We start from the raw sequence: 26,673 nt of genomic DNA on the forward strand, positions 1-26,673 counted from the left end.
AACGTCCTCCAATGATCCAGCAGGAGAATTTGATGCAAGATGTTTATTCTAACGATCGATTATTCAAATATGTCTGATAATTTGACGAAATGTGCCATGCACAAACACTAGTCGTTCGATTATTAACAGTGGAATATTTAAACTTTGGTAAAAAATCAAGGCCGCTTTTACTTTTATTTTAATGGACTCCGTGTAATGCAATTTGCATTTATGGTATCCTGAGCATCATGTGTTCCTCATCACAATTACTTATTCACATTTCTGCATAATCGGTCGATTGTGTACTTGTGAATTTTCCACGGGTAACGATTCGATTACCCATGCAGAAAATTAAAATAAAAGTAAAAGTTCGGAAACGTGGCACGTGTTTCGACAATCATTATTCAAATTTTCTGTATATAATTGAATCGTTCCTCATGGATAATTCACGAGCACGCTTTTTTCTACGCTTTTTACAGTAAAACCGTAAGTGAATCTTTAAACATATTGTTAAGCTTACGTAAGAATAAGAGTAACGATACATGAAGTGTTGTATGACAAGGCATTTTCTCTTATGCTCGCTCTTGGAACAGAAAATTTCCCCTCGTAAGCTTCACGTATCGTTAATTCTAATCTTACGTAAGTTCACCACTGCTTTTTGAAGCCTGTTCACGCATAGTTTTACTCTAAAAAATATTTCCAAAATTATAAGGCAGTCTAATCTATAGTCTAATTCAATCTTTTTGCATCGTATGTTTCCCTTGACGTTTGAGTCTTTCAATCAATCAGGGACTACCAGTTAACGCGTTAAGCGTAATAAAGTTCCTCATTAACGCGTAAGTCACACATTAATTTGCTTCGCTGGTACTTCGTAACTCGGCTCGTTGCACGGCACATAATGCTCCAAGTTGTCTGACAAACGTGTTTGGAGATCACTGGATATGCATATATGGCCCATGTCGTTAACCAGCTCGTTCTCCGGGCTTCTCTCCATTGTATTTTTATTTATGGAAACATTTACATACAATTGTTTATGAAACGTTATCGATAACGCGGCGATCGAAAGATTATCGACGAAAGTAAGAAATACGTAACGCAAGGTACAGAACGTTGAAGACTATTGTTCGTCCATTTTCTCGTTCTACGGCCGACTTCCTGTTGAAGGAGTCTCTAGATCCACCGACAGTCTTCAGGGACTGGCGTTCTTCCTGCTATGCTCATTTCACGCTGCACGTAGCTCGAACAAGAAATTTAATATTATACATTGGTATAATTGCAAGCAACGTCTTTCTAGATACCTTTAATCTCACGCAATTAAGGTAATAAGTCCCTTCACCGTCGTTTCTGCGAACGTATGAACTTGGATTCGTTTACGTTTGCCCAAGAGACCTTCCCGTCCCGTTATACCGGTTATCATGGTCGCGCAAGAATAATTTACCTCCAAATTCGCTGTCTAATTAACTCGCGCGAAATCCAGTCAATTAACCGAGGCCAGCTGATTTTATTGTAGCCCGCGGAATTCTTTCTGGGGATCGAACTGGAGCATTTGCATGCTCGGTGCACCGAAGGAAGCAGCCATACTTTCGTCAGGGTACATTCCCCATCGTACGCGTCCGCAACTAATTACTATTGTACGCCAAGATGGAAAACCATGAGCTATCCCGATTCGAACGGTTCCTCGTTCGAATCGTTGGCCACGTTGCGCATCGATTCGCATACTGAGCGCGTTAGAGTGCAAAGTTCCTTGTACCAAGCGTTACGTCTTCCATCGAGATAAACGAACCGCCGCAGAGTTATGCAAATCACTGTGGAAACGATTGCTGAGTTCATTTAACAATTGTTATTGGAAAAATTACTTTTAATCCATCTTAGTGGACTCAGGACAATTGGTATTTAAATGTTTCTGGTCAGGATACAGCCAAACTCGAACGTGTTCCTTTAATCGAGCACGGTGAAACGCTCGTGTAACAATGGCTGACGAAAAATTACCGAATTATCAGGTCTCTCGAGCGGTGTTTCTCTTTCCATCCAGTCTGGACTCTCACCGAAGGTATTCGACCAGTGAAACTCTTTTCGGAGGCCCTTCTCTTATCAATATCCACCGATCGATGCTTACCAAATCCGGATCGATATCGTCAGCGTTTCACATCGTAGGATAATAGCCCTATCTCGCGCTTTCTCCCTAATTTCGTATGCGATACCTCTCGAAATGGCTGTCGGAAATTTCGAGATCCATTTTCGTTTCGATCCTCGTCGAAGAAACGGGGCGAATCGCGATTTCAACGCCATTACCGTGAACGGGCACTTACAGCTCAAATGTTTCCGGCCAGATAACTTTATCGAGCCTCGAGAAATGTCCATTACTTTGTTTTAAATAAAGGCACGCGGGGAATAAATAGCCTCTGTTCCTTTCATGGAATAGTTTCGCTCGTGTAACACGTGTTTGAGATATTTCTCCGGTTGAAAATGATTCCGAGAAAGTGGTACTACATTGCTCGTGATTCATTTAGGCCAGTTTCGGGCACCTGTTGCCTAGGCTCGCAGATTGTAACTAATTTCCCCGCATACGATGTGACCAACAGAACTTTCGATTTTAACGAGAACGGAGTTTTCCCCGTTAAGAAGCGAATAAAAGATTCCGAGAACGGTGATCGTTTTCCTGATTCCATTTAGAACAGCCAAGTTTCTCGTCGAGAGCGATACTTGCTCGAACCGTACGGCGCAGTTATTTTTTATTCCGCCAGAGACAGGTATATGATTTTCTTTTTACGAGACATTACCGCGTTCGTTCTTGTTAGAGTCGAGCGTGGGTTCCCGTTTCGCGAAGAAATTGTGAAGCATCGTCATGTAAAATAAATCGTCACGTCCGCGGCCTTTATTGGACTCTCGAGCGTTTACTTATTCGTAGGAAGTCGGAGTTTGAAACTCGTTACTGCTTTCTATCCGCGAAAACAAAGCCCTGGTCTGATATCGACTTTATTGTTCCACTTATGGCAGTGCAGCATCCTATTTTACGAGGGGGAATAAATCGCGGGGCTAATTAAGCGGCGGTAGAAAGACGAATCCGTCGCAATGCTAGTTTAATTGGAGACAATAATCGTACGAGCATTACTATATCTTAGAATTCGTTCAAATTTGATATTTCTCGAAAACAGTTGAAATTACCATTCCAGAAACGTAATTTCACATGCAAATACCACTCTCGAAAATATCGTATTACCAATCCATGAACACACCAGGTGTTTCCCTCGTAGTTTAAACGTCTACGCGTGCCGGAACGTTTCGTTCCTCGCGTTTTAAATAAAATATTTCCACCGTATTTTACTGATCGACACAGGGGACAAAGAACGAAAGAGTTGAAACGAACACGCTACGTATCGCGGGGACCGTTTAAAAAGGGGCGTCCAGAAATACCTACGACGTCCGTAGAGGCGTAGATCGATCGTCGTGGCTGTTATAGTTGCGCTCACGGCTCGTTCTTCGCTTTTAACGAGCTCGTAAATCACCGAAACCGTGTCCTTCGTTGCGGCTAGAAAGCTCAGAGATTTTCCAAAAGCTGTCGTCGGTTCTCGTTGTTCGATTTCCCCGCTCAAACGCGAAACGCTCCGCCGGAGAACGACACGCTCGAGAAGATCTCGATCCAGCGAAGCGTCTCGAGGCGCGCGATCGGTTCGAGATGGATCATCGCTCACGGCGATGCGTCGTTATGGTCGTTCATCGGACACGAGCATCGCTACCGAATAACTCCGTGTTTTACTACGTTCCCGAATAAATTAATAATAAATCCTAGTAACATCTATCGCGCGACGGAAACTCGACGAGCAGGTCTCACGACGCTGTTTTCCACGAGACGATATTGCCCCGTTCCCTTCGAGCCACTTCAATGAAACTTTAATTGCCAGGGAATCACGCTAATTACTCGACAACGCGATCGTTGCAGCGACAAGGACGATAAAAGGCTCCGTAACCCTATTAAGCCGTGGCTGGATTCTGTTCTTCTGTTCTGGAAACGTAGATCGCGCGTCGCCTATCTCGGAACGCCGTTCGCAATTAACATTCTCGTACGATGCACGATGAGGGCCACGGTGACAAATCACGCGAGATCGTTTCGCGTTGGGGGCTTCTAACGACCCAAGTATCGCTACCGATGCTGGCTAACCGGTACCCCGAGCGTTCGATGCTCGTTTTCCGTTTTCCATCCGACTTGTAACTCGGAAAGTGTCGAGCACACGCACCAGAGAAGCTAGCTTATCAATGAAATTCCGCGATCGAGAGCAACACAGTCGAGTCCTCGCGAGCTGCAACTCTGGACCGAGTTGTTGCAACTTGCGAGGGTGGGACACGAAATTTATCGCTCTGGTTATTCCGGTTCGCCGGCTGCTGTTTACATCGAGGACGACAGTGACGTACAGCGAAAGAAAATACGAAACAGCGTTATTCGGTGATCGCTTGGTAACCCGAGGCGACGTTGATCGCGTTTCGTAGATAAGTCCCGAGAAACTGCATTCGCGAACGGTGCATATAAATTTATAATTCTTTCGCAGATTGATTTCCGCGACCTTAAAGATCCGTCTACCATTCGCGAATAAATTTTATCCACGGTCTCCTCTCGAGCTGAGATTCGATCAGGTTGATTCGTATCCTCGATCCGAGCATTAGGTTCGTAGCGGTGCTTCTCGTCTTGGAGAATGCATCTATAAATCACGGTACGCGATGAAACGTTCTTCTATTCGCGATCGAAATTAGAATCTCGATTCCAGCCAGCCTCCCTCGTAAGGTTAATGTCATAATTGCACGCATGATATATAATCGAAAGGAATGCCAAGATTGGCTGCTTTCTAAACCCGCGAGAAGTCGGCGAACATCGCGTCGAGGCCTGGCCAAGACCAACGTAACCGCGAGATAGGTCTCCGATACCGTACTCGCTATTAACGAACGTCTCGTTAATCAATGTAATCTCGCGAACGATATCGGTACAGAACGAATTTATAGAGCACAGAGACCGTGGACGATACTTTCTTTCGGTATAACGAATGGGCGAAACACCGTCGAGTTTCTTTTCGTCGGGCAACCATGGGTTTCTGTTTGATTTATCTATCTTATTCTATATATTTAGGTGAATACGGAAACTCTCGTGACTGCTATATCGCCACGACCTCGCGATCAAAAGCAGCTAGCCAGGTATCGTTCGGTTACAGATCTCCTCCGCTTCCGGTACGCAAGATACCGATCATTTTCTCTTTGAATTTTGATCAACGCGAATATCCAGGGTCTACGAATACGAAACTGTGATGCAATTTCAGTCAAACGGGGGAAAAAGCATTGGTAGTTTCCCATAGAGATAGTCAAACTTCCTGCCCAGAATTAGAATTCGCAAATAAATTTTAAAATAATTTAAGGAGATTGGAAGTCTTATTGTTAAAATACGAGACTCAGTAATTAATCGTGCGCTTCGTTAGCCCCTTGAGAGACGAGAAATCTCGTAGGAGATTTTCTCCGAGCTCGGATGGATTGCATTCTCGATAAAGGTGGCTCGAAAGCGCAGATTCCGTCGGGAAGTTCCTCGGGGCGTGCAAAACGAGGCCTCCGCGGGCCACCGGTGAACTTTCGAGTTTCGTTTTGCACGGATCCAGAGGCGCGGGACACGTGGAAATCAACCGCGGAGAAACGAGGGCGACAACCTCTTAGACACCGACGAAAATCGCCATTTATTTTTCTCTCTCGTCGACGCGTCACCCAGAAACTCGAAATACAAATGGCCCCGACGATGTACAGTTATCGACAAAGTAGCAGAATGTGTGTTACGGTGCAGCCCGGTTTTAAAATTGCATTCACCCGATATTATAATTGCATCGTCAACGGAAGATAACTTTCAGGCTTAACCAGCCGTTTCTCCTGCTTCGTTTCTGCGGTCGTTATCGGAAGCACACGCGATTCCAACCGGAACGGCGGTTTCCACCTCGCTTCCCGATGTAATTGAATATAATAAAAAACCACTTTGTTACTCAACGTATTTGCAATAACGCGTCGAAAGCTCTCAGACTTCGTGTAAACTTTTTCCAAGAAGTTCATTCCGTTTACGAGTTTTAGGATCAAATATTCTGTTCGATAAGAGACGGATTATTAATTTCAGAACCAATTACTCGTTTGTGTATTACAGTCGTGCAACGTTGACTTTTTCCCGAGCTTGTTGAACCCATTCAAGCGCTCTGTTCTATCTGTCAACCTAGATATCCGACTTGATTAATTTATTTACACGCGCAATCTTTATTTACGCGCCGCATTCTTCGTTGCTTTTCTAGTTTATTTTAACCTCTGACGCGGATCTGATATTCTAAACTAATGGATCCTGTCCTATTTATAGTTAGAAGTAAATTCGTAAGAGACAATTTGAGTATCCCGCGCAAATACAAAGCAGAAACGACAATTTGGGAATCACTGATCGGTCGGTTTTTACAGTTGAGAATCTACAGCGCGTGACAATCTAGTCGCGTTTCGATGCTTGGCTACGAAACAATTTACGCCGATTAAATCGTCTGGCCTTTGAAAGTTTGTTTACACGCGGGTATCGTGTTCTATTGAACGATTTACCGTCGTACAGGAATTCCAGTTCGATAGAAATTCGGAGCAAAAGTCTACGGAGTCGAGCATCTTGCAGGTTAGTTTGTCGATCTATCGAAAGGGAACGATGCCATTCAGCATTGGAGCAATTTTGATAATGAAACGATCGCGTAATTTTCACGGGAGGTTCCACACCGTAGGAGAAGAATTTCGCGAAAGCTGGTAATGTCGCTTGTCACGATATCCACGATATCCACGCGATACTCGAGCACCGCGAACGCACGAACGCCACGATTACGTGTGTAACATTCTGGTTACACGAGACTCGAGCTAACGGCTCATGGAAGGTTGCAATTACCCCCAGGCTAAAGTTGCACCACGGGATAAGGGAACCGAGCTATCCCCGCTATCGCAAACCGCTTCGAACCGTCCGTCACCGTTCCAGATTCTCGCGAACATCGACCAAGATAAAAAAAAAAAAAAAAGAAACAGTCCGTTCGAAAAGGAGCTCGTCGTGTTTTGCAGTTCTCGCAGAAGAGAGTGGCAGCTCTGCGTGTGGCGCACGGTTTTCTAATTGAACGATAATAGAAAACGCGTTAAAAAGAAGCTAATAAAGCGTGGCAAAGAAAGTGCCCATTTTTACTTTCCATCGCGCGGGCTAAACCGCGAAAGGGTTAATTCCCAAGTTTCCCGCGGATATTCGTGCTTTCTAAGAGAAAGGTGTTAAACGCGGGTCGTTCGTATTCGCGGATTATAGCTTCCATGGAAATGCGACAACGAGGTGGCCCGTCGACGCCATAAATTTTCACAACGCGGTGGAAAGCGGCGAACGGAATTTCTCAAGAACGAGACTTTTTTGTGGATCTCTTTTTCACAGAGACTGGTCGCTTGCACAGCGACAATCTCTGTCAATATTTCCCCAGAATGACGGGACTCGTTTCGGACAGCTCTCCGCGATTGACACAGAGATACGCCACGACAAACACAAGCTTGATAAAAAGCCACCGAAAACGCAGATAAATTGCAATATCGTTGATTCCTATCTGGAGAAGACGCGAGGGAAAAAGAACGTTCGGGAGCTGTTAGAAGCGAGGCTCGTTAAATAGTTTACCAGTCCAGCGGCGTCTCGACTATCGTTTATCAATTACCTTCGTCGGAGGACGTCGTAACGATATGCATAGCGTCGCGTGATAGTCGGCGAGCAGAAATTACCGTCGTTCTTTATTTTTCCTTCCTCACGACTGATAAGAAATTCGACGACACGATAAGAGGTGCTGTGGCCGGGTCGACCTCGTTGTCGACTGCCTCTTCAGCCAAGAGGCAGTCTCGCCGACGCGTGGTCGCTCGCTCGGGACGTGCAAAAGTGAAATTCGCGGGTAATTGCCGGGACGATTACGATCGGGATCGTGCTGGCGCCTCGGGCCACTCTTTCACCGTGTCCAAAGCGAGAAAGAAAGCCATCGAATCACCGGACATGTCTTCCACCGGGCACCACGAGGACATCGAGTCCTATCCGGAGCCCGAGAGGACGTCGTGGTTCTTCGGAGTAGGTGATCGCTCCTCCTCTACCGATTTTATTCGCTTTGACACGCTTTGCTTCTTATGCAACGTCTCTTAAAGACACCAAACGTGTACCACTCGTATAATAATTAAGGCCAAGCAGGTGAAAATAGTTCGAAATCAATTTATCATCGATACAATCAGCATCAGCGACTGTAACCAACGTGTTTTTAATTTCACGAGATTCAAGCATACTTCCTGATATCTTTTTCTAATAGAAAATTCAAATACTCGTTAATTAGCGCGAATTTTAATTAATTCCTGCACGTATGAAAGATCAAAAAAGCAATTTCTCCTTCGAAGGATGAACCAAATTGATGCAGTTAATTAACTTGATATACTTTCTATTACTTTCGTTTGCAAATTTGTTTTAGAAGAGGCAGGAAGAATAATATAGAGCAAGTCGAGATGTTGGTTTAGCCTTTTAAATTCTCTTGCAAGCTTGGGTCTGACGCGACCCGGTTCCGCAATTTAATTTCTTTGTCGTCTCTGCAAGGAGGACATCACGGTCCCTCGAAAGAAGGTTTCGCGATCTTTCGTTGACCGTCGTTGACACGCAGCCGGGTCAAACGACGTTGTAAAGATATCCAGACGATGTCGGGAAGATTCATGGATTCCATGAACGCCAGACGGTCGTTCGTCAATTAAGGATTTCGCTGGAAGAACCGTTTGCTTCGTATAATGTGCTCCGGGGAAGAGCAAAGTTGTTCTGTTTTATCCAGAAATTAATCTTCCACCGTAATGTCTAACAATAGAATGCGTAATAATTGATATTAAAAAAAATTCAAGGCATTTCGTTTAATCGAGACGCAGATTTTGATTATCAGCAAAGTATTAAAATGTCCGAAACCGCTTCGTCGTCGTGATTTCAGGTTTCTGGCGAGAGTTTACTGACTCGAGCATGATCCACCTTTCCGGTTACCGTAACAGTCACAAAATTCATATCGTCCGTTCGAGAAGGACATTGAACTTCTCCGTAATGGATGACAAGGCAGGTCAGCGTTACGACACTGTCGCGTAAAAGCCGCGTTGCGCTAACAGCTTCGTAACAAGTTATCGTACCTGTTTGTTTAACGTTCCGACGTAAGAATTTATATTAGACAAAGGCTAGTGAAAGCAAACGTAGCTTTTTCTTCTCTGAAACGCGCGTTTCCGCGACGGAAACTCGTAGTATTTCCGGGCGCATTAAAGTTTCGAAATGCTTAATTTTCTGAAACGACGTCGGTCCATTAAGTAATTTCGACGTTCTTCAATTTGCAGAGGATTCCGACTTGTCCCGTGAAGAGTCCACAGCCCCTGAAGGAATTCGTGGGTCGCTGCCAGACGATGCCATCGCGAGTGAAAAAGTCCTTTTGCGGTTGCCTCCAGGTAAGAACCAGAATTATCTTAATTATTAACCTCCCCTGAGTAAGCGAGCTCCGAAGTAATTACAAGTTACCGTGTAATTTGCCCGAGGTTACTTTCTCGCTTATCAGCGGCTTCCACGAAAAGAAAAAGAAACTACAAGCCCTTCCGCAATTTCTTTCTTAATCAAACTTGCATACTCCGATCGATAGTGGCTCCGTTCGAGCCTTCGTTAAACCATCGAGTATGGAAATTTCCGTTTTTTGAATGGCTGCTTTTTAAACTACTCGCCCAGCAAATGAAGTGTTTCGTGAAATTGGCAGCGTTTAATATTTCCGCAAAGAAACTCGTTTCACGATCATGTTTACGCGTTTCGTGCTTGCACGAGACAAAGTAAGTCGGAAAATGTCGTTAGAATGGTAACAACGGCTCGTCGAAAGCATAATAAATCGAACGACCGATTGACAAATTGGTTGGCTTGCCAGTTTGCGGAAAAAGCGGAATCCATTTTCGCGCGATTCCGCGTTCTTTCTTTGGATTCGTATGCGCCGCGAACGACGACCGATCGCTCGGTTTTCCACGAAGCCGATCGTCCATTACGAAGTCGTCGGGCGAGTCGGCTGGTTGGAGCGACCGGAAGTACACGGACCACGGATGGGCAGAATTTTTTAAATATTTAGAACCCCTTTGAATTTGCAATGCTTTTACGGGTTTCCAGCGCAAAAGACTGTTTCTCTGAAGCTTTCTGAAAGGATGTCGCGTTCGCCGAGATCACTCGCGTTTCCATCTCGAAGGGATGACGGCGCATTAAACCGTTGCAGCCCGGTACACACCCAGAAATGCAAAGCATTCTTTGCGCCGACTCGAATGACATCTGCAATGCAAAGCGAGGCTCTGTGCATTCGCAGAGTGTCGACGCGCCCGACACCCGGCGATTATTGGACCTTTTAGATCCTGAAGAGGAACGTCTAGACTATTGATGGCGAATCAAGAATCCTCTGCGTGCCAATCTGACAAGCATACAATCTCCAATGTTCAGAAACTGACTTTTTCAAAGAATTCTTAAACTTCTTCGTCGCAATATGAATGTTAGCCGTCGAATAACCATGTTATTCCGTGTTAAATGTAGCGCACGTGAGGGTTCTGATCTGGATTCTTCGCTTTCCAACTCGTTCATTAACGGTATTGCCTTTATATCTCACGATTGTCGGAATTTACTGCCTATTTGAACGTGTTTCGATCCATTAAACATCCCACCGATGCCTTTGCTGCTTCGCGGTAACCTGTCGAAGTGCAAGATTCGATGTTTCATGAATAATTTATTTTCCAACATGTGCAAATGTAAATTTAACCATTACGATCGCACCAGGCTTCGAGCAATTAACGATTACTGTCTCGATGTTGTTCCGATGGCTTTCAATTTGTGATTTTAAGTCGCCGTAACGATTACGAGAGAATAAAACGAGTGTGGAACTAATTGTCAAGAGAAACGATATATATATAATAAATGTGCATACAGTGTATCGCCTGCCTCGGATCTCGAAAGATATCGCAGCTAGGATTTGCAATAAATCGGAGAAAGGCCAATTGGATTCGGATCGAAAGTGACGAAGATTGAGTCATTAATCGAGCTTCCGGTCGCTCGACTGCGTTCGCAATTATCGCATGCGAGCGAGCACTGCTCCTGAACCAGAAACCCACCGAAAGTGACGTTAGGAACTCGATATTGGAACGAGCCTATCGAGACCTAGTTAAAGCAAGATATACTAGCATTGCTAAATTATTGTTTCGAACAGAATACAATTTCAATTTCAAATTTGTCCCACCACTCTCGCTTCGATAAGCAAATATTGATAAATAGGTTTGCATACCTTATTGTTATATGTAGAAGAGAACAAAGATAAGACACGACAAGATTAAAACCTAAACATTCTTTGGTTTGGTTATCTCTCCGAAATTCCAAGCAGTTAAAGAGCTTCGTGTATCCGTGAAACCAGCTTTTCCGCGCGGAAAAGTATCAAGAAATCTAAGAGTGTGCCTTTCTAATAGGAATTTAGTAATGAACATAGGCGTGCCGCGAAATAAAAAGGATCTGTCTCTGATCCAGGGTGTAACGATTTACCATTACGAGGCCTGCAACAGCGCGTTAAAATTCTCTGGGGAATTGCTTCCAATTAAAATACAAAACGCGTTCGTTCTGTTTCGCTTCGCCGTCATGGAAAAGTGACTCGCTAAACATCGAGACGACGATAACTCTTCTTCTGGTGGGAGAAGATAAGGCTCGCGACAAACGACTCTGGTAGCGTCGCGGGCGTCGTAAAACTGACAATAAAGCGGTCCGATAAAGTTCCTCGCGTCGCAGTTTCCGCCCAAAAAACGAAGCAATGAATTTCCTCGGTTCCGATAATCGATAAATTATTCATCGACCATCGTTCTCCGGATGGAAAAGTTGGGAGACTCTGGGCGGCGAGAAGTTGCATTGTCACGGATCGGTGCATCTCGTTCGTACGAATTATCCGCCGTTCCGGGGTCTTTGACTGCAGACGTCTATCTCGATCGGATCAGGAAACATCGAACGTCATCGTTAGCGGATGTCTGTAAACTTGAATTGCCTCGTTTCATGCTAGAAGCGGAATTTAACGAAATTGAAGATCAGAGTCTGCGTAAACAAGTGACGTAGAGATCACGCGCATTCTAATCTAGATGGAGATTTCTTTTTTGATAAAAAATAATAAATGTCACGCGCCTGTGAAACGTTTTCCGCATCGTCGGAGCCCAGAGGAGATACTTAGGTGGTCCGCATTAAATTGAACACCCTGTGCGTTAGAACCGCGCGCTATTAAACATTTTCTCGCAAGATAAATGAACAAAGAAGCATAATCCAAGTTCCTCGGGGCGATCGATGGAGCCTGAAGGCGAGCGCCCTTGAATGCATCCTGGCCGAGTAGGAAGCACACTGAAAAAGGATGTCTGCAGCCACTTATCTGCGATCTAAACTCGGACTCCGTTTCAATCTGGATCGCCAGATGCGATCTACGGGAAAGATACATCCGAGGGCAACGGATTTTCATGAAAAGTTTTATATCGTGCTGCACACCGCGTAGATTTTTAGAAGGTTAGGAAGTAATCGAGTGACTTACGCGGAGAAGAAAGTTGTCCGACACAGGCAACCATGAAATCACACCGTCTTAATAGCAACGATAATAATAAAATGCATGTCTACGTTGCGTCCATGACACGGTACGGTGGTTAGCGACTGCAGGTAATTAACATTAAACGCAACAGCGGCGACGATGATAGGTGCCAGCTAATTAAACGCGAAACACGATTTCTGCTATCGCGGAGGAACGTTCGCCATTCACATGCCGTGAAACAATACGCGTTTGTTTCCATTTTTATCGATGTTCATCGCTTAATTTTCATGGTTCGCGCGTTGGATGCAGACGGTGAAGATCCACTCAGCGTTGCACACGCGATCCGTCTGCCCGATAATGGGAACGCGGATGCTGCTGACGGATGATAAATCCGTTCGTAATTCGCGTCCCGATTTCGGAATAGACGTCTCAACCGAGACATCCATTCTCCGGATAAACGCACCAGGAAACCGAGTGCCATCGAGCTCTCGACGCGTTCGATCCTCCTTGTTTTCGCCCAGCCTCTTTGCCTCTGCAGCCATCGGACACCTTCGAGGACTCGCTTTCATCGTAGCTCGACAGGATCTTCCCCCAACCTTCCGGGATTTATTTGCATTTCATTTAAAACAAGATATAAAGAGGATCCAAAGTTATATAATTTAGCAATTAACGAGTTGCGATCGATCTCGTCGGGGGTATTCGAGATTATTTATTATCCCGATTAAATCTGGACCGCGATAGTGTCGACGATCTCTGCGATCGCGATTCGATCGCGGGGATGATCCTTCGACGGGGAATCTGCTCGAGGAAGATAGATGAACCGTGGAACGGACGATCGAAGATCGAAGCGTAGGTTTCCATCAATTATCTTCATGGGAGTAATAATAGGCAAATTGGTCCAGCGACAGTGAAAAATGGTCCCTTCGATTAACGATCCTGGATCGACACGAGCATTTTATCAGCGGGACAGGAAAAATTGATAATCCCAGTACCGCGGAGTGCTTCTCGTTTTATATTTGCTGTAATTGATATCCGACGAAGGGAGTCTTACTTTTGGTAAGAGCAAAACTCTCAGTTGGCTACCAGATATCCACGGATCACACACGTTTCTCTGCGTTGAAACGAATTTTTTGCGTCCATCCGATAGTCGAGAGGAGCGCGAATCGTCGTTCCAGCGAACGGTCTTCTAAAAAGTGTGCTTCCAGTCATCCTTGAGTAAATCCTGTGACCCGTGGATTCCATAATGCCGATCAACCCCGGGTCGGCGCTTCCTAAGCGCCGCAGGGCGTGTCTTGGCGAGGAAAAGGGAGAACATAATCGTATTTCCAGCATCCTCGGGAATTCTGTAGTCCTTTTTTACCCGGTCGGATCTGTCGAACGAGAGATCCGCCGGGAATGGAATGCACCGTAGAAGGCAACGAGCCGCGCGGTGGAAAGTCTCAAAACGATCGGTATCGCGCGTGACTCACGGTGCACGTTTGTTCTTTTTCGATGTTTCAGCGGCGACGCTTTCAATTATCGACGATGCTGGAATTTATACATCGCCGGTCGTCCATGTTATCGGAAGCGCAAGAACCGATGGAAACGCACGGGCTTTTTCCCAGCGATCAACGAACCGTGCTCCGTTCGGTTTTGCATGCCTCCTTCGGACATTTTGGATTCTTCGCCGAGCATTATCGCTCTTCGTTCGTCTCGTCTACGTTATCGACCTCCGGATAATCCACGATCCGGGAAAAATCGAGAAAGCTCCCGGGATACCATAGAAAGCTCCAGAGTTCACCGTTTGCTCGCAGGTTATTAATCTGAAAGTTTGTCGCGAATTAAAAGAGGTTGAAGGCTCCGCCATGTTGGACGTTAACGGAATTGTCCAGTTTCGCGTAGCGTTCTATTCCTCTTGGAGATTCCAGAGGCTCTCGCATACTTCCGAGGGGAATATCTCGCCACCTTTGGTCGTGTAACTCGAGTATAATACCGCAACACTTGAGAATTTTACGACATTCAAATTACCCCTGTAAGTAATCTCGTGCAACGGTTGGCGATGGTCGTGCCAGGCTTCGTGCAAAAGTTGCACGGTCGAAACGACGGAAAGCGAAGCCATTTGTCTCGCGGCGTACAAGCAGCTCGTAAAGAAGAAAGGAGTTTGACAAGAAACTTGGTTCCTGGTATCGGTTCTCGGCTGATCCTCGCGAAGAAACGAAAAAATTATGCTAATGCCTGCGAGTTGTACGCGATCACGTTCCGCGGGGTTTCTTGCTAGGAACCAACTCGGTTGGTTTATTGCTAACCCGACGCTTCCGAGGAAGCCGTATGTGGCGGCTTCGATTGCCAGCGTTGTTTCCCATTCGTCCATCTGTTCCACTATGCATCGCGAGCGCTTCGCAATTTCTTAGGGATGCAGAATAGATCGCGATCGTAATGATTTTCTTTCGCCGGCTCGCCCGGAATTGCCTCTTGTTCTTCGTCGATTCGCGGCACGTTCGAGCTGCGTGGAAAACATGGACGAGAGAGTCTAGAAATTTTATAACAAGGGGATAGAAAATAATGAACTTTTTAAACGTCAGAAGTAAATAGATCCGACTTACAGGGAAGTAAAGTCTGTCGTCCATGCGTTCGTGACGCAGCCGCGTATAATATTTCGCTTTCGTTCCGAGCTAACTGGCATTAATCGCATCGCGTGCGGCCATTGAACGGCGTCGTTGCACTAAATCGGGTCGCTTTATGCAGTTATAACGTCGCTTCACCGATCCAGCCTCGGATTACAGCGTTGGTCGTGGGCAGGAGGAAGAGAGACGCGGCAAAAATGTCCGTTTATGAAAATCCCAAGACGCGATTATCTATGGCCGTTTGTATCTCGTGCATTCGTAAGCTATATTTCGTAATCATCTCCCCCGGTCGACCGGCTCGCACGTTTTATTACGCGCGGACGTTGAACGCGTGGTCGACGGTAACGAACCTATTTTTACCATTCTCGATTTTTTACCGATCGATCAAGCCTGCCCTGGCAAATGGCTGGATTAGAATTCCATCGACGCTCGTTCCATCAAACTATCGCGCGCGTAATAAAGTTTATCTGTGCTTCCTCCCTGGTCGGACAACGCGATCGACTCGTTTATCTTTGCTTATTTAAACGTCGGTAAAAATAAATTTAATTAATATAAGGCAATCTCATTTACATCCTGGCTCCATCCGGCAATCCAGTCTTTCAATCAGTTTATACACGGTCTCACGGGAGGCCGTATTTTCCCAGGCGTCCATAAATCTAGTGACGTGCGAACGGCTCATGGATCGTCGTCCAAAGCCGCGAAACTCAAGCCTACGCGTGTTATCTCGGCGATTCTTTGGCGCGCGATCTATTCGCGCGATTTAGTAGAGGCGTTCCGTCACGCAGGATAGACTTTCGTCGTTCGGGGAACGTGGATCGAGAGTCGGTGCGAAACGTCGCGAGTCCAACCGGCAACCGGCTGACCTCCTTTGCCATTTTTTCAATCACGAACTCACGTGCGCGTACCGGCAGCCCGCGTCGCGTGTCACGCTTCATCTCCTCCCTCCTCACGTGCTGATCCCGCACGTGAACGACCCAGACCAACTAATTTACCGCCATTTACCTGAAAAATCAACTTTAGATCTTTTTTAATAGTAAAAGTTATTAAACGGCGGAAGAAGGATAGATCGATAGAGGTAGCTCGATATCTCTGCAGGCTATCGTCAGTTGTGGGTTTATCTCAGCGAATTGCATCTATCAAGAGTGCTTGTCAACAGAGGATTACAGACAGTCAATATCTCTTCGTTTCTCCGCGACACAATTCTTCCTATCTCGAGATAAAACTGTCTTCCTCCTCGGCTATCGAAGCGTATCTACGACTTGGCTCTTCGTTTCTCCTACCGTCCTCGTAAATTAAATTGTACCTCGACTTCTTTGACCATGATCCAAGAATCTTTGTTAACTGTTTTGTTTCCTGTCGTACGAACCGTAGATTTTATCTCGCGCAAATGGCTGTCCGTGTACTTGACTTTGCATTTTCGTCTCCTCGATTATGACGAATAGAGCAGTCGAATGGGACGAGTAAACGAGAGGGAGTAAAAATCGGACGCGTCGATGGCGGGGTAGATGCACCGCGTGGACTCTAAGTTCACCGAGACCTCGCTGCAACGAGGACAATAAATACTTCAGGTGCCGTACACTCTCGCAGGCGTAGGATGATGTTTGCGAAGTATAAATCGACGGTCCTGGTACGCGAATAGGTAATTTCACGTGTGAAAGTACCTTAGGAATCCAGTGCCTGAGCCGGTCCCCTGACCTTTGCTGCCGTTGGTTCTTGACTGCTCGGCCGAGTCGGGCGAAAGAGGCACGAGAGTATGCTACAACGTCCGATGTTAACTCATTAGCCGCCATTTATGTGAAAATTATTAATTATCCACTTTTTTCTACAGCATTCGATCAATTTTATCCCGCAGAAATGTTATCTCGGGCAAAAAAATGCTCGAAAATAATATTTGGCCGTTGCTTGGCCGTTAATGGGTTAATGGTTTCCTTTTCGGAGATCGCGAATGCAGGACAAACGTCCATGTTACTGTAGATTGAACGTGACTGGGTGCCTTAATGAACTTCAAACGCGTGGCGCCCTTGTTTGAACCTATCAGCAAAAGGAGGGCATCTAAAAGTAGGTTAGGCTTAGAGCGTTTTACGTGCATATCGTTTTGTTATATATTTCTATTTTATTTGTAACGATTCGATTCGATAACGGAACTGCTCTCATTGGAACAGAGGATAAAAGAATTGTCTGATTCGTTTGAGCGAGCTGCTAGAGATCGTTGAAAGTGACCACGTAACATCTATTAATCATCTACTTCTATTAATGACAGAAAAAAATGTATTATACCTTGTATTAAAATGGCCAAAGGCACAGAAAGCAGTAGACAGTGTATTAATACTTCTGTTGAAAGGATTGCAAAACTTAACACCGTTCGAAGACAATTAATACGTATATTATTGCGTCAGTCGCCATTGGAAATGCATATCTTCGCATAATGAACAGATATTATTCGACGAAATTAACTTCCATAGAAATTTCTCACTTTCGTTTCCGTAGAATTAACATATTCTAAAGAGTTATCAGAAGGAAAGGGTACAGTTACGCGACTCGATCGAATTGTTAACAACCTCGTTAAGGAGCTTTTGTGTCGTAAATTACGTCTAGATCATAGATACTATCGATAGTTTCCGATGGTAAATTATCCAGGGTATACGAGTGTATCTAAGTATGTCGGCTACGAGGGATACTCATTATATGGCGTATGGAAATGTTAAGATCGAACCTATTGTTTACACGCTATGTCGAGGCCAGTTTGAAGCACATTAGCTTGCAACACGTCGTTAATTTTAATATATAGTTTAAGATCACCGGCGTAAAGTAGATATTTTAAATTGATTCGATTGCCAGCAAGGTCGTTAATAAAACAGTATGAAAAGTAATGGCCTCAAATGATAACTTTGTAGTATACCAAATGGTTACAGCTTTAATACGTTTATTTGCAACCGAATAACGGAGAAGTTGCCTTTATGAGTGATTTCTATATTCAAATTATGATTCAGCCTACTTTCTTTCCGCTTGGAAAACAGATTGAGTTCTTATTAATAGCATAATAATCGTTAACCAAACAAATTACTCCTCGTTTTTTCGTTTTTCTAATCTGTAAGCGTTCTGTGCCTAAAAGAGGCTGCCAAGGAAGTGGACCGAAACGTCGTTCGAATATAGAATTTATTCAAAACGCAAGATTTCCTCCTCTTTAAATATTCGAGTCGGAAAACAATTTCTGAAAGCCACTTTATCGTTCTGCCCATCGAGACTGGTCGTTGCCATTTTAGGACATTTTTCAGCGCACGTTCGAAGGGAATTCTGCGTCTTCGTGCCCGTCGATTGCACACACTGTACGCATGCAAAGTTGGTACACCGGCAGCATCTCGACGACCGGCTCCGCGATTTAATGCCGAGGCTCGTCTTCAATAAGGTCAAGACCTGGTTACATACCCTCGATCGTCTTCGTTCCCAATCGGTTTTCACGGAAACGCGAAGGAATCGAGCAAACTCAATTCTTCTTCTTAGAATCTCTTTGTTCTAGTAACTCCCTCTCGAGACACATTACTCTATCGTAACATTTTATTCGTCTCGAACAAGCAGAGTTTACTCTGAAGATACTTGCTTTTAAATCGTGACGGTTCGTAGCTCTTTCTAGAGCGAAACACCCTGTACAACGTAAGCATCGAGTATCCCTGGTATTTTTATCGAATCGTATTACTCCGGTGTGTTCGTTAAAGATTAGAGAGGGTTTTTTCGTAATTCCATCAGCGTTCGTTTTTTGTATCAATCAATTCAGCCTTGGCCGAGGGAAATTTCAAAGTCTCGCGGCGTTGCGGTAACAAATGACCTAAATTACGTTCCTCCGGCCCACATTAATGTTTTATTGCTTACGTCTGATCATCGCGAGGCATCGTGATGATCATCGTGCTCGGAGCATCCTGCAAAAACAGACCACCGCGAAGGTCAGACGAGGCAACGTTGCAACAGGTAACTGAACGCACCGGTCTTTTCTTTCTGCTCAGGATGACGAGCCGCCGGAAATCACGTATTGCGTTGTGGAGCACACGGGCACGCTCACGCTTCAAGCGATGACACCCACCCTGCCGATGCCCGCCGAGGAGGAACTCAACAAGATGTTCCTCGAATTGGTCGACGAGCTGGACCTGACCCAGGCCAACCGGCAGGCGGTTCTGGCACTTCCGGCGAACAAAAAGTGGCAGATTTACTGTTCCAGAAAAGGCAACGGCACGCTGGAAAACGGCGGACTCAGAACCACCGACCTCAGCGGCGATCCGGAGGATTACATCAACAGACTCAGGACGATTGCCAGCGTGAGTATCGATTTCTTTCCTCGTCCTGGTTACCTTCTTCGAAAACGCTTGCAATTGGTCTAGACTCGCCACCGAGTTCGCAATTAAAATCTTAAAGGCGCAAAGGCCGGACCAAACCTGTCCAACGTCTGGATTCATCGTTAGAAGGAAGTAAAAAAGGTTCGTCTATATTTCAGAGTCCTTTTACGGAGGAGGGCGACGAGGTCTCGAACCAGATGCGCCAGGTGGAGGCTTTGAAGACTGCCCTGAGGACGCAACCGCACAGTTTTGTCCTCAGGTTCATAGAACTCGATGGATTGAACGCTCTGCTGCAAGTTCTCGGAACCATGGACGCGGAAGCGGCCAACAGTAACCTCCACACGAGCGTGATAGGATGCTTGAAGGCGTTGATGAACAACTCGGTGAGCAAACTATGGTTAATAAAGTTTTACAACTCTGCTAATTCCGGCGAGGAAACGGAGTTAAGAGGTGTGGACGGTAAATGTTGCAGAACGGAAGGGCGCACGTTTTGGCGCATCCGACAGCCATCAACACGATATCCCAGTCGCTGGCGACTGAAAACATAAAGACGAAGATCTCCGTTCTGGAGATCCTGGGAGCGGTGTGTCTGGTTCCCGGTGGCCATCGAAAGGTTCTGGAGGCCATGTTGCACTTCCAACAATATCATTCCGAGCGAACGCGCTTTCAGAGCATCATAAACGACTTGGACAAGAATTTTGGCATCTACAAGGACAACCTGTCCCTGAAAACGGCGATCATGTCGTTCATAAACGCGGTGCTGAATTACGGGCCGGGTCAAGTCACCCTGGAGTTCAGGCTGCACCTGAGATACGAGCTTCTGATGCTTGGCATTCAGCCGATCATCGAGAAGCTCCGCAAGTACGAGAACGAGACGCTGGACAGGCATTTGGATTTCTTCGAGATGGTCAGGAACGAGGACGAGAAGGAGCTGGCGAGGAAGTTCGAGAAGGAGCACGTGGACACAAAGAGCGCCACCGCGATGTTCGATTTGCTGAGGAGGAAACTAAGCCACACTGCCGCCTATCCTCATCTGTTGAGTCTCCTGGAACACTGCCTTCTACTGCCACGTGGGTTTCCGTTTACGAATCGCCTTTCTTTTCTTTTCGGGCGAAGTCAGGAAGGACCGATCGATCATTCTTTTCCCTTGTTGCAGTCGATTATGGCTCCCATCCGCAGCACTGGCTCCTGTTCGACCGGATCGTGCAACAGATCGTCCTGCAATCCGAAGGGAACGACGCCGGCACCATAAGGAATCCCGACGTGGCACCGATCGAGATCAACGTGAAGGAAATCGTTCACTTGCTCGCTAAGGAAGAGGAACTCGTCGCGGCCAGGAAGAAGGCCGAAGAGTTGGAGCGCGAGAACTCCGACATGTCGACCAGATTGGCCAAGAAGGAACAAGAGTTGGACCTGAGGACGCAAGAGAAAGTAATTCGAACCGTCCAGACAAATTCGGACTCGTTTATCCGGCGTTCTCTCGATAAATTAGTTTCTTTCTACATTCGCGACACGATTTCAGGAAGACATGGAGGCCAGCTTGGCGAGGGTCAAGGAACGCCTCGAGAAGGAGACGTCAATGCACATAGAGACCAAGCAGAGAATCTCCGAGATGCAGGACAACGTCGAGACCCTGTCGCGACAGATAAACAACGAGAAGTCGGAGAGAAAGCGGCTGGAACAATTGGTGGCGTCCGGAAGTTTGCCCGACGACGCGAAAGCGACGATCAAAATCGTCGAGGACGAAGTCCTCGAGAAAGTCGAGGCGAAACCGATGCCACCGCCGCCTCCACCGCCTCCCCTCGCACCCCCGCCTCCCCCGTGTTTAATGCCAGCTGCACCCCCTCCTATGAAGGTTCGATCCTTCGTCGAACTTTGTTTTATTCAGTATTTTTCGCCAGCTTGCAAGGAACGGTCCTTGATCTGCGATTTAAAATCTAGTAAAGTTGAATTTCCGGATCCGGGGATCGTCCCTTGCTGGTCGAGATCTGTCTGATGCAACGAAACGAATCCAAACAGGTGGAGATCATCAAGAACGTTCCTCAGCCAGGCAACCCCCTAAAATCGTTCAACTGGTCCAAGATTCCCGAGCAGAAGTTGCAAGGCACAATATGGTCGGAGCTCGACGACACGAAGCTGTACAACGTGATGGATCTAGAATCCATCGACAAGATATTCTGCGCTTATCAAAAGAACGGCGTGTCCGCGGAGGGATCCATCGAGGACCTGAGGACTCTGGGCAAGAACAAGAGGACCATGTCGGTTATCGATTCGAGGAGAGCCCAGAATTGCACGATTCTGCTATCGAAGCTGAAGATGTCCGACAACGAGATCACAAGAACGATCCTGTCCATGGATCAACAGAATATTCTGCACATAGACATGGTCGAGCAGTTGTTGAAGTACATTCCCTCGTCGGAGGAGGCTGCTCTTTTAGACATGCACCAGAAAGAGCTTCAGAGCAGGGCCGACTGCTTCTTGTACCAAATTTCCAAGTAAGTATCGCGATAAAACATACAGGAAATTCTACAAATATTCACTAACATTTAATATCGATTGCACACTCTGCACTATCAATGTCCTCAATTTCTGTCTCGAGATAATCGCGTTCAGAGCATTTTTGCCGACGTCTTGCAAATATTATCACGACCGATAACCAAAAATTAGATCAATCCGGTGTTCAAACACGAGAAGACAATGATCCTGGAAAGTTTACAGAGACGCTACAGAATCTATTTCTGGACACTGTAATTACAAGAGATGTAAATGGTACGGTCTCCATACCGTGTCAGATATCATTCCTTGTTAGAGGAAATGCAATATAAATTCTTGCACTTCGTTCCTTTTACGGCAGATCCCATTTTGACCCATTTTAGTTATGGAAATCCTACTTGTAACAATCAGAGACGATTGTTCGTTCGTCAACGAATAAAGAGAATCGTTTGGCATTCCGTGGTTGCAGAGTACCGCACTACGAACAGAGGCTGCGATCTCTTCACTACAAGAAAAAGTTCGCGGCCAGCATCGCGGAACTGACACCGAGAATGCGCGCCGTTCTTGAAGCTAGTCGACAAGTTGCCAGATCGCGGCGTCTCAGGAAGCTCTTGGAATTGGTCTTAGCTCTAGGGAATTACGTGAATCGCGGAAACGCGCGCGGCAACGCCTGCGGCTTCCGGTTGGCCTCTTTGAACCGTCTAGTCGATACGAAGTCCTCTTGCTCCAAAGGCACCACTCTCTTGCACTATTTGGTCCAAATTCTCGAGTCCAGGTTCAGGGAGGTGCTGGACATCGAGGAGGACATGCCACACGTCCGGACCGCCGCCAGAGTCAGCATGGCCGACCTCCAAAAGGAGGTGGCTAACTTGAAGAACGGTTTACAGGACGTTCAGAGAGAAATAGGTACGCTGATCTTTTAATAACAGGTCTTTAGGCATTCTCGTTCTTTATTAATCCAGTTTCTCGTTCGGTTCTCTCTCAGAATTCCATCGTGGCCAGTCTCAGGTACTCCAGGGCGACATGTTCTTACCCGCCATGAGGGACTTCCAGGCCCAGGCCACGTGTAGGCTAGCGGAAGCGGAAGATCTCTTCCAAGACATGAAAACTAGAGTAAGTTTTTATCGTACGGTCGACGATCTTTTTATTCGTCCATCGTTCTATCGTAAATGAAACGTTGGACACCAATTTCTTGCCCTTCGTCAATCTACGGACGATTTTATTTGTTTAACTCGAAATAAAGAAAGCTGTCTTCTTATAAATAGTTCGACCGAGCCGTGAGACTGTTTGGCGAGGATTCGGCTGGCGTTCAGCCGGACGAGTTCTTCGGGATCTTCGAGAACTTCCTGCAGGCGCTGGCCGAGGCCAGACAGGACGTGGAGAACATGAGGAAGAAGATAGAGGAAGAAGAGCGTAGAGCAAAGCAGGAACAAGAGGTGAGCGTTACAATTTTTTGTATCGAATAAAATACTAATCTCTGTGAATTCAATGCAGCTGCGAAAGAGGACGATGGAGAGGAAGAATTCTCGCGAAGGAATATTGAATAGCATATCATTGAGCAAGAAGAACGAGGCGAACAGCAACGGGCAGAACGACAACAAGGGCGAATTCGACGACTTGATCTCGGCCCTTAGAACCGGGGACGTTTTCGGGGAAGATATCGCGAAATTCAAGCGTTCGAAGCGTCGACCAGTGACGCCGAGCGGCCAGGAATCACGAAGACACAGCGCACATAGAGAGGACTCCAGGGAGCGGCATTGAAATCTCCGGCGAGAGTTGGAGCTGGAGATTTCAACGTCGGGCTAAGCGAGGTCTGTTCCAATTCACGTATACGGTCGCTTCGACGACTGGGATAGAAAAGATGTGTGATAAACAGGGAGCTTACGACGTCGCGTTCGAGTAAATCCAGTTCTTCGCGCGTAGAGAGAGCGAAGAGAAAGGTAAAGAGCGTGTAAATAGAGTTAAAAAACGAAGCGGGCGAATCTACGTTTTGCCGCGAGTTTCTTCATCGGTCGTGTAGAATTAATTGATTTTCCTCGAAACTGTCTTCCTTCCCTTTCGCGATCCCAACTGAATTAGCCAAGATCTGAAAGCTTACGATCGAATCTCGTTTCCTGTGTGCGTGCAATTCATTTTCATTCACGTTCTTCGTCGCCGTACGACCATTACTGCGCTCAAAGTCACTAGGAAGAACACTATGGTGCACCGACACTCGTCGTCAACATGTTACTTTAATTTAGAGGGGGCTTGAAGCGATCGAGTAATTAGTAACACGTTAGGGCACGTGATTTTCGATGCTTTCGTTCATGCAAATCGAACGAAACTTTTGTTTCAAACACCGTACACGTCAATTAAAGATTTATTGCAAAAGAACGGCCAATTGAACGCGAATTTGTACATTGTTGAAGGCGACTGTGTTACACGAGTCAGGCAAGAGTTCCACGCGATAATTTCTTGTATATATAGTCATTACATATGTTTTCGTTAACGTTGCCAGCGTTCGGCGGCAGTAATTTGCAAAACTTCGACGAAAGGATTTCGCCAACAATCGGACCAAGGAAAATTTCCAGGAAAACAAGTACGACGCGAATCTGATAAACGACAAGTATGTTGGAATCGAAAGACTTTGATTTTTCGTTGATCGACGGATTTCCTTATTGAAACGCGACACGTTTTTTGAGACAGATCTTTTTCTACAATATGGACGATACACTTTAGACAGGCCTAGGAGGTGGAATTACGTTTCCAGCCCAAGAAACCTACAAGTCTGATTTTTCTATCTTTAGAAAGCGACGATTGTGTAAACGCAGCATCGACTTAGAATTAATTAGAAGCTCGTTGACATGTTGCTAAGTTATTGACGGAAATTCGTGTTAGTTCTCGGTGTGTAGACGTCGAATGGAGGCGAAACGATTCTAGACAGAGTTCGTTGTATAGTAGTCGATGTTTTGTAAGCTTTTGTATTTTTGTAAATATTCAGTATCGATGTCTCGTTCTTGTAGAGATCAACTGCTCGACAAGAATTAATGTCCAGTTAATATATTACTGCGTCCTTAATGTCACATGTACTAATATATAAAGAAATATACCGAATAAATAGAAAATTCGAACGAAACCATTCTCCTTATTTCAATCATTTTCTATTTTCGTCGGTGAAGATCATTTTTTTTCTTAATTTATCATTAGCTACTGTGAAGAATTCGTACATGGATAGTTACGTGCTACGAATAAGCAATGGTGACCTAAACGAGGAACAGAAGCGATCAAACACTTAAATAAAGTTAAATTCGAATAGTAGAATTTTATAGTTCGAAGAAAATGTTATAACTTTGATATTAAAACGTGGTTTGCAAATTCGAGAACGATGATCTGATTTTAGTTGCTTCTAAAATAATTATTCTTTTTCGTATTAGTTTGAATTCCAAACGCTACGAGTACGAAGGTCATTAGAAGGGAATGGATTAATTTAAATGGTAATGAGGTTTCGAGACCCTATAAAAATGGGACGAAAAAATACATTAGGTGACAGGTATACTCGTATATCTCGTCTGTGCTATAAATTAAAGAAAGTGTGACCCATCGGCGGTGCATGATTCGCACAGCCATTTACGGTAAGACGCCCGCTTGTCGGGGGATAGTTCATTATGTTCAACGCTAGATGGCGCTCATTTTAGGACCTCAAACCCCCTGGTGCTAAAACGTCCAAGTTTGTCGTCGAATATTTCGTTATCTTCAACGCTAGATGGCGCTTATTTAAGGACCTCAAACCCCCTGGTGCTAAAATGCCCAAGTTTGTCGTCGAATATTTCGTTATCTTCAACGCTAGATGGCGCTGATTTAAGGACCTCAAACCCCCTGGTGCTAAAACGCCCAAGTTTGTCGTGGAATATTTCGTTACCTTCAACGCTAGATGGCGCTTATTTATCGACCTCAGGTTTCTTGCTGCTAAAACGCCTAAATTTGCCATGGAATACTGTTATAAATCAATTTTTAAGTTTATCCAGCCTTATATGCACGATAACCTTCGTATCTATGGTATTACACATCCTCTATTCGTTAATTTTTGTTAATACGTGTCTTTTTGTTCATCTGTTTAACAATTGCCATACCGAGCGAATAATTGTGTGGTGATTTTAGCGTCTTCGTCAGTTGAGAAACTATTCACTGAACAGACAGTTGTAACATGTGCGTATGTACATGCCAGTCGACTATGGGGAAGAGATTGAAATACATTTCTAAATCTGTTGGTAATGTTTCGAGTGATACGAAAATGGTAATGGGGCTCTATAGCCCCGGAATAATGGACCGAAAAAATACATTAGGTGAAAGATCTACTTGTATACCTCGTCTCTGCTATGAGTTAAGGGAAGTGTGATCTGTCGGTGGTACATGTAGTGCACAGCCATTTATGGTAAAGCGTCCAAGTTTGTCGTGGAGTAGTTTGCTGTTGTTAGCGATAGATGGCACTTATTTCTGGACCTCAAACCCTCTGGTGCTAAAACGCCCAAGTTTGTCGTGGAATATTTCGTTATCTTCAACGCTAGATGGTGCTTATTTATCGACCTCTGCTTCTCTGGTGCTAAGACGCCCAAGTTTATCGTCGAATAGTTTAATCCTTTTAATGTTAGATGGCGTTTATTTATCGACCTCACGTCCTCTGGTGCTTGAACGCCC

General features: G+C 45.5%; 1 protein-coding gene across 6 annotated transcripts in view; it reads left to right on the forward strand.

Annotated features, from left to right (window-relative positions):
- The window catches only part of Daam (disheveled-associated activator of morphogenesis-like protein), a 51,860-nt gene extending 26,752 nt beyond the window's left edge, over window positions 1-25,108 (forward strand). For 4 of the 6 annotated variants that reach the window (XM_076765044.1, XM_076765047.1, XM_076765045.1 and 1 more), the window contains exons 2-12: window positions 9,361-9,468; window positions 19,180-19,488; window positions 19,665-19,889; window positions 19,979-20,576; window positions 20,663-20,937; window positions 21,029-21,361; window positions 21,526-22,001; window positions 22,469-22,905; window positions 22,985-23,112; window positions 23,265-23,435; window positions 23,494-25,108. In XM_076765044.1, the coding sequence (XP_076621159.1) occupies window positions 9,427-9,468; window positions 19,180-19,488; window positions 19,665-19,889; window positions 19,979-20,576; window positions 20,663-20,937; window positions 21,029-21,361; window positions 21,526-22,001; window positions 22,469-22,905; window positions 22,985-23,112; window positions 23,265-23,435; window positions 23,494-23,760 (3,261 nt within the window). In that variant the 5' untranslated portion in view covers window positions 9,361-9,426 and the 3' untranslated portion in view covers window positions 23,761-25,108. Of the gene's footprint in view, window positions 1-7,841; window positions 8,091-9,360; window positions 9,469-19,179; window positions 19,489-19,664; window positions 19,890-19,978; window positions 20,577-20,662; window positions 20,938-21,028; window positions 21,362-21,525; window positions 22,002-22,468; window positions 22,906-22,984; window positions 23,113-23,264; window positions 23,436-23,493 lie in introns of those variants that run through there. The other 2 variants (XM_076765046.1, XM_076765042.1) reach the window with 2 other exon arrangements.
- The last annotated feature ends 1,565 nt before the right edge of the window (window positions 25,109-26,673 follow it).

The sequence above is a fragment of the Colletes latitarsis genome, chromosome 5 (genome assembly GCF_051014445.1).
Source record: "Colletes latitarsis isolate SP2378_abdomen chromosome 5, iyColLati1, whole genome shotgun sequence".
Taxonomy (NCBI): domain Eukaryota; kingdom Metazoa; phylum Arthropoda; class Insecta; order Hymenoptera; family Colletidae; genus Colletes; species Colletes latitarsis.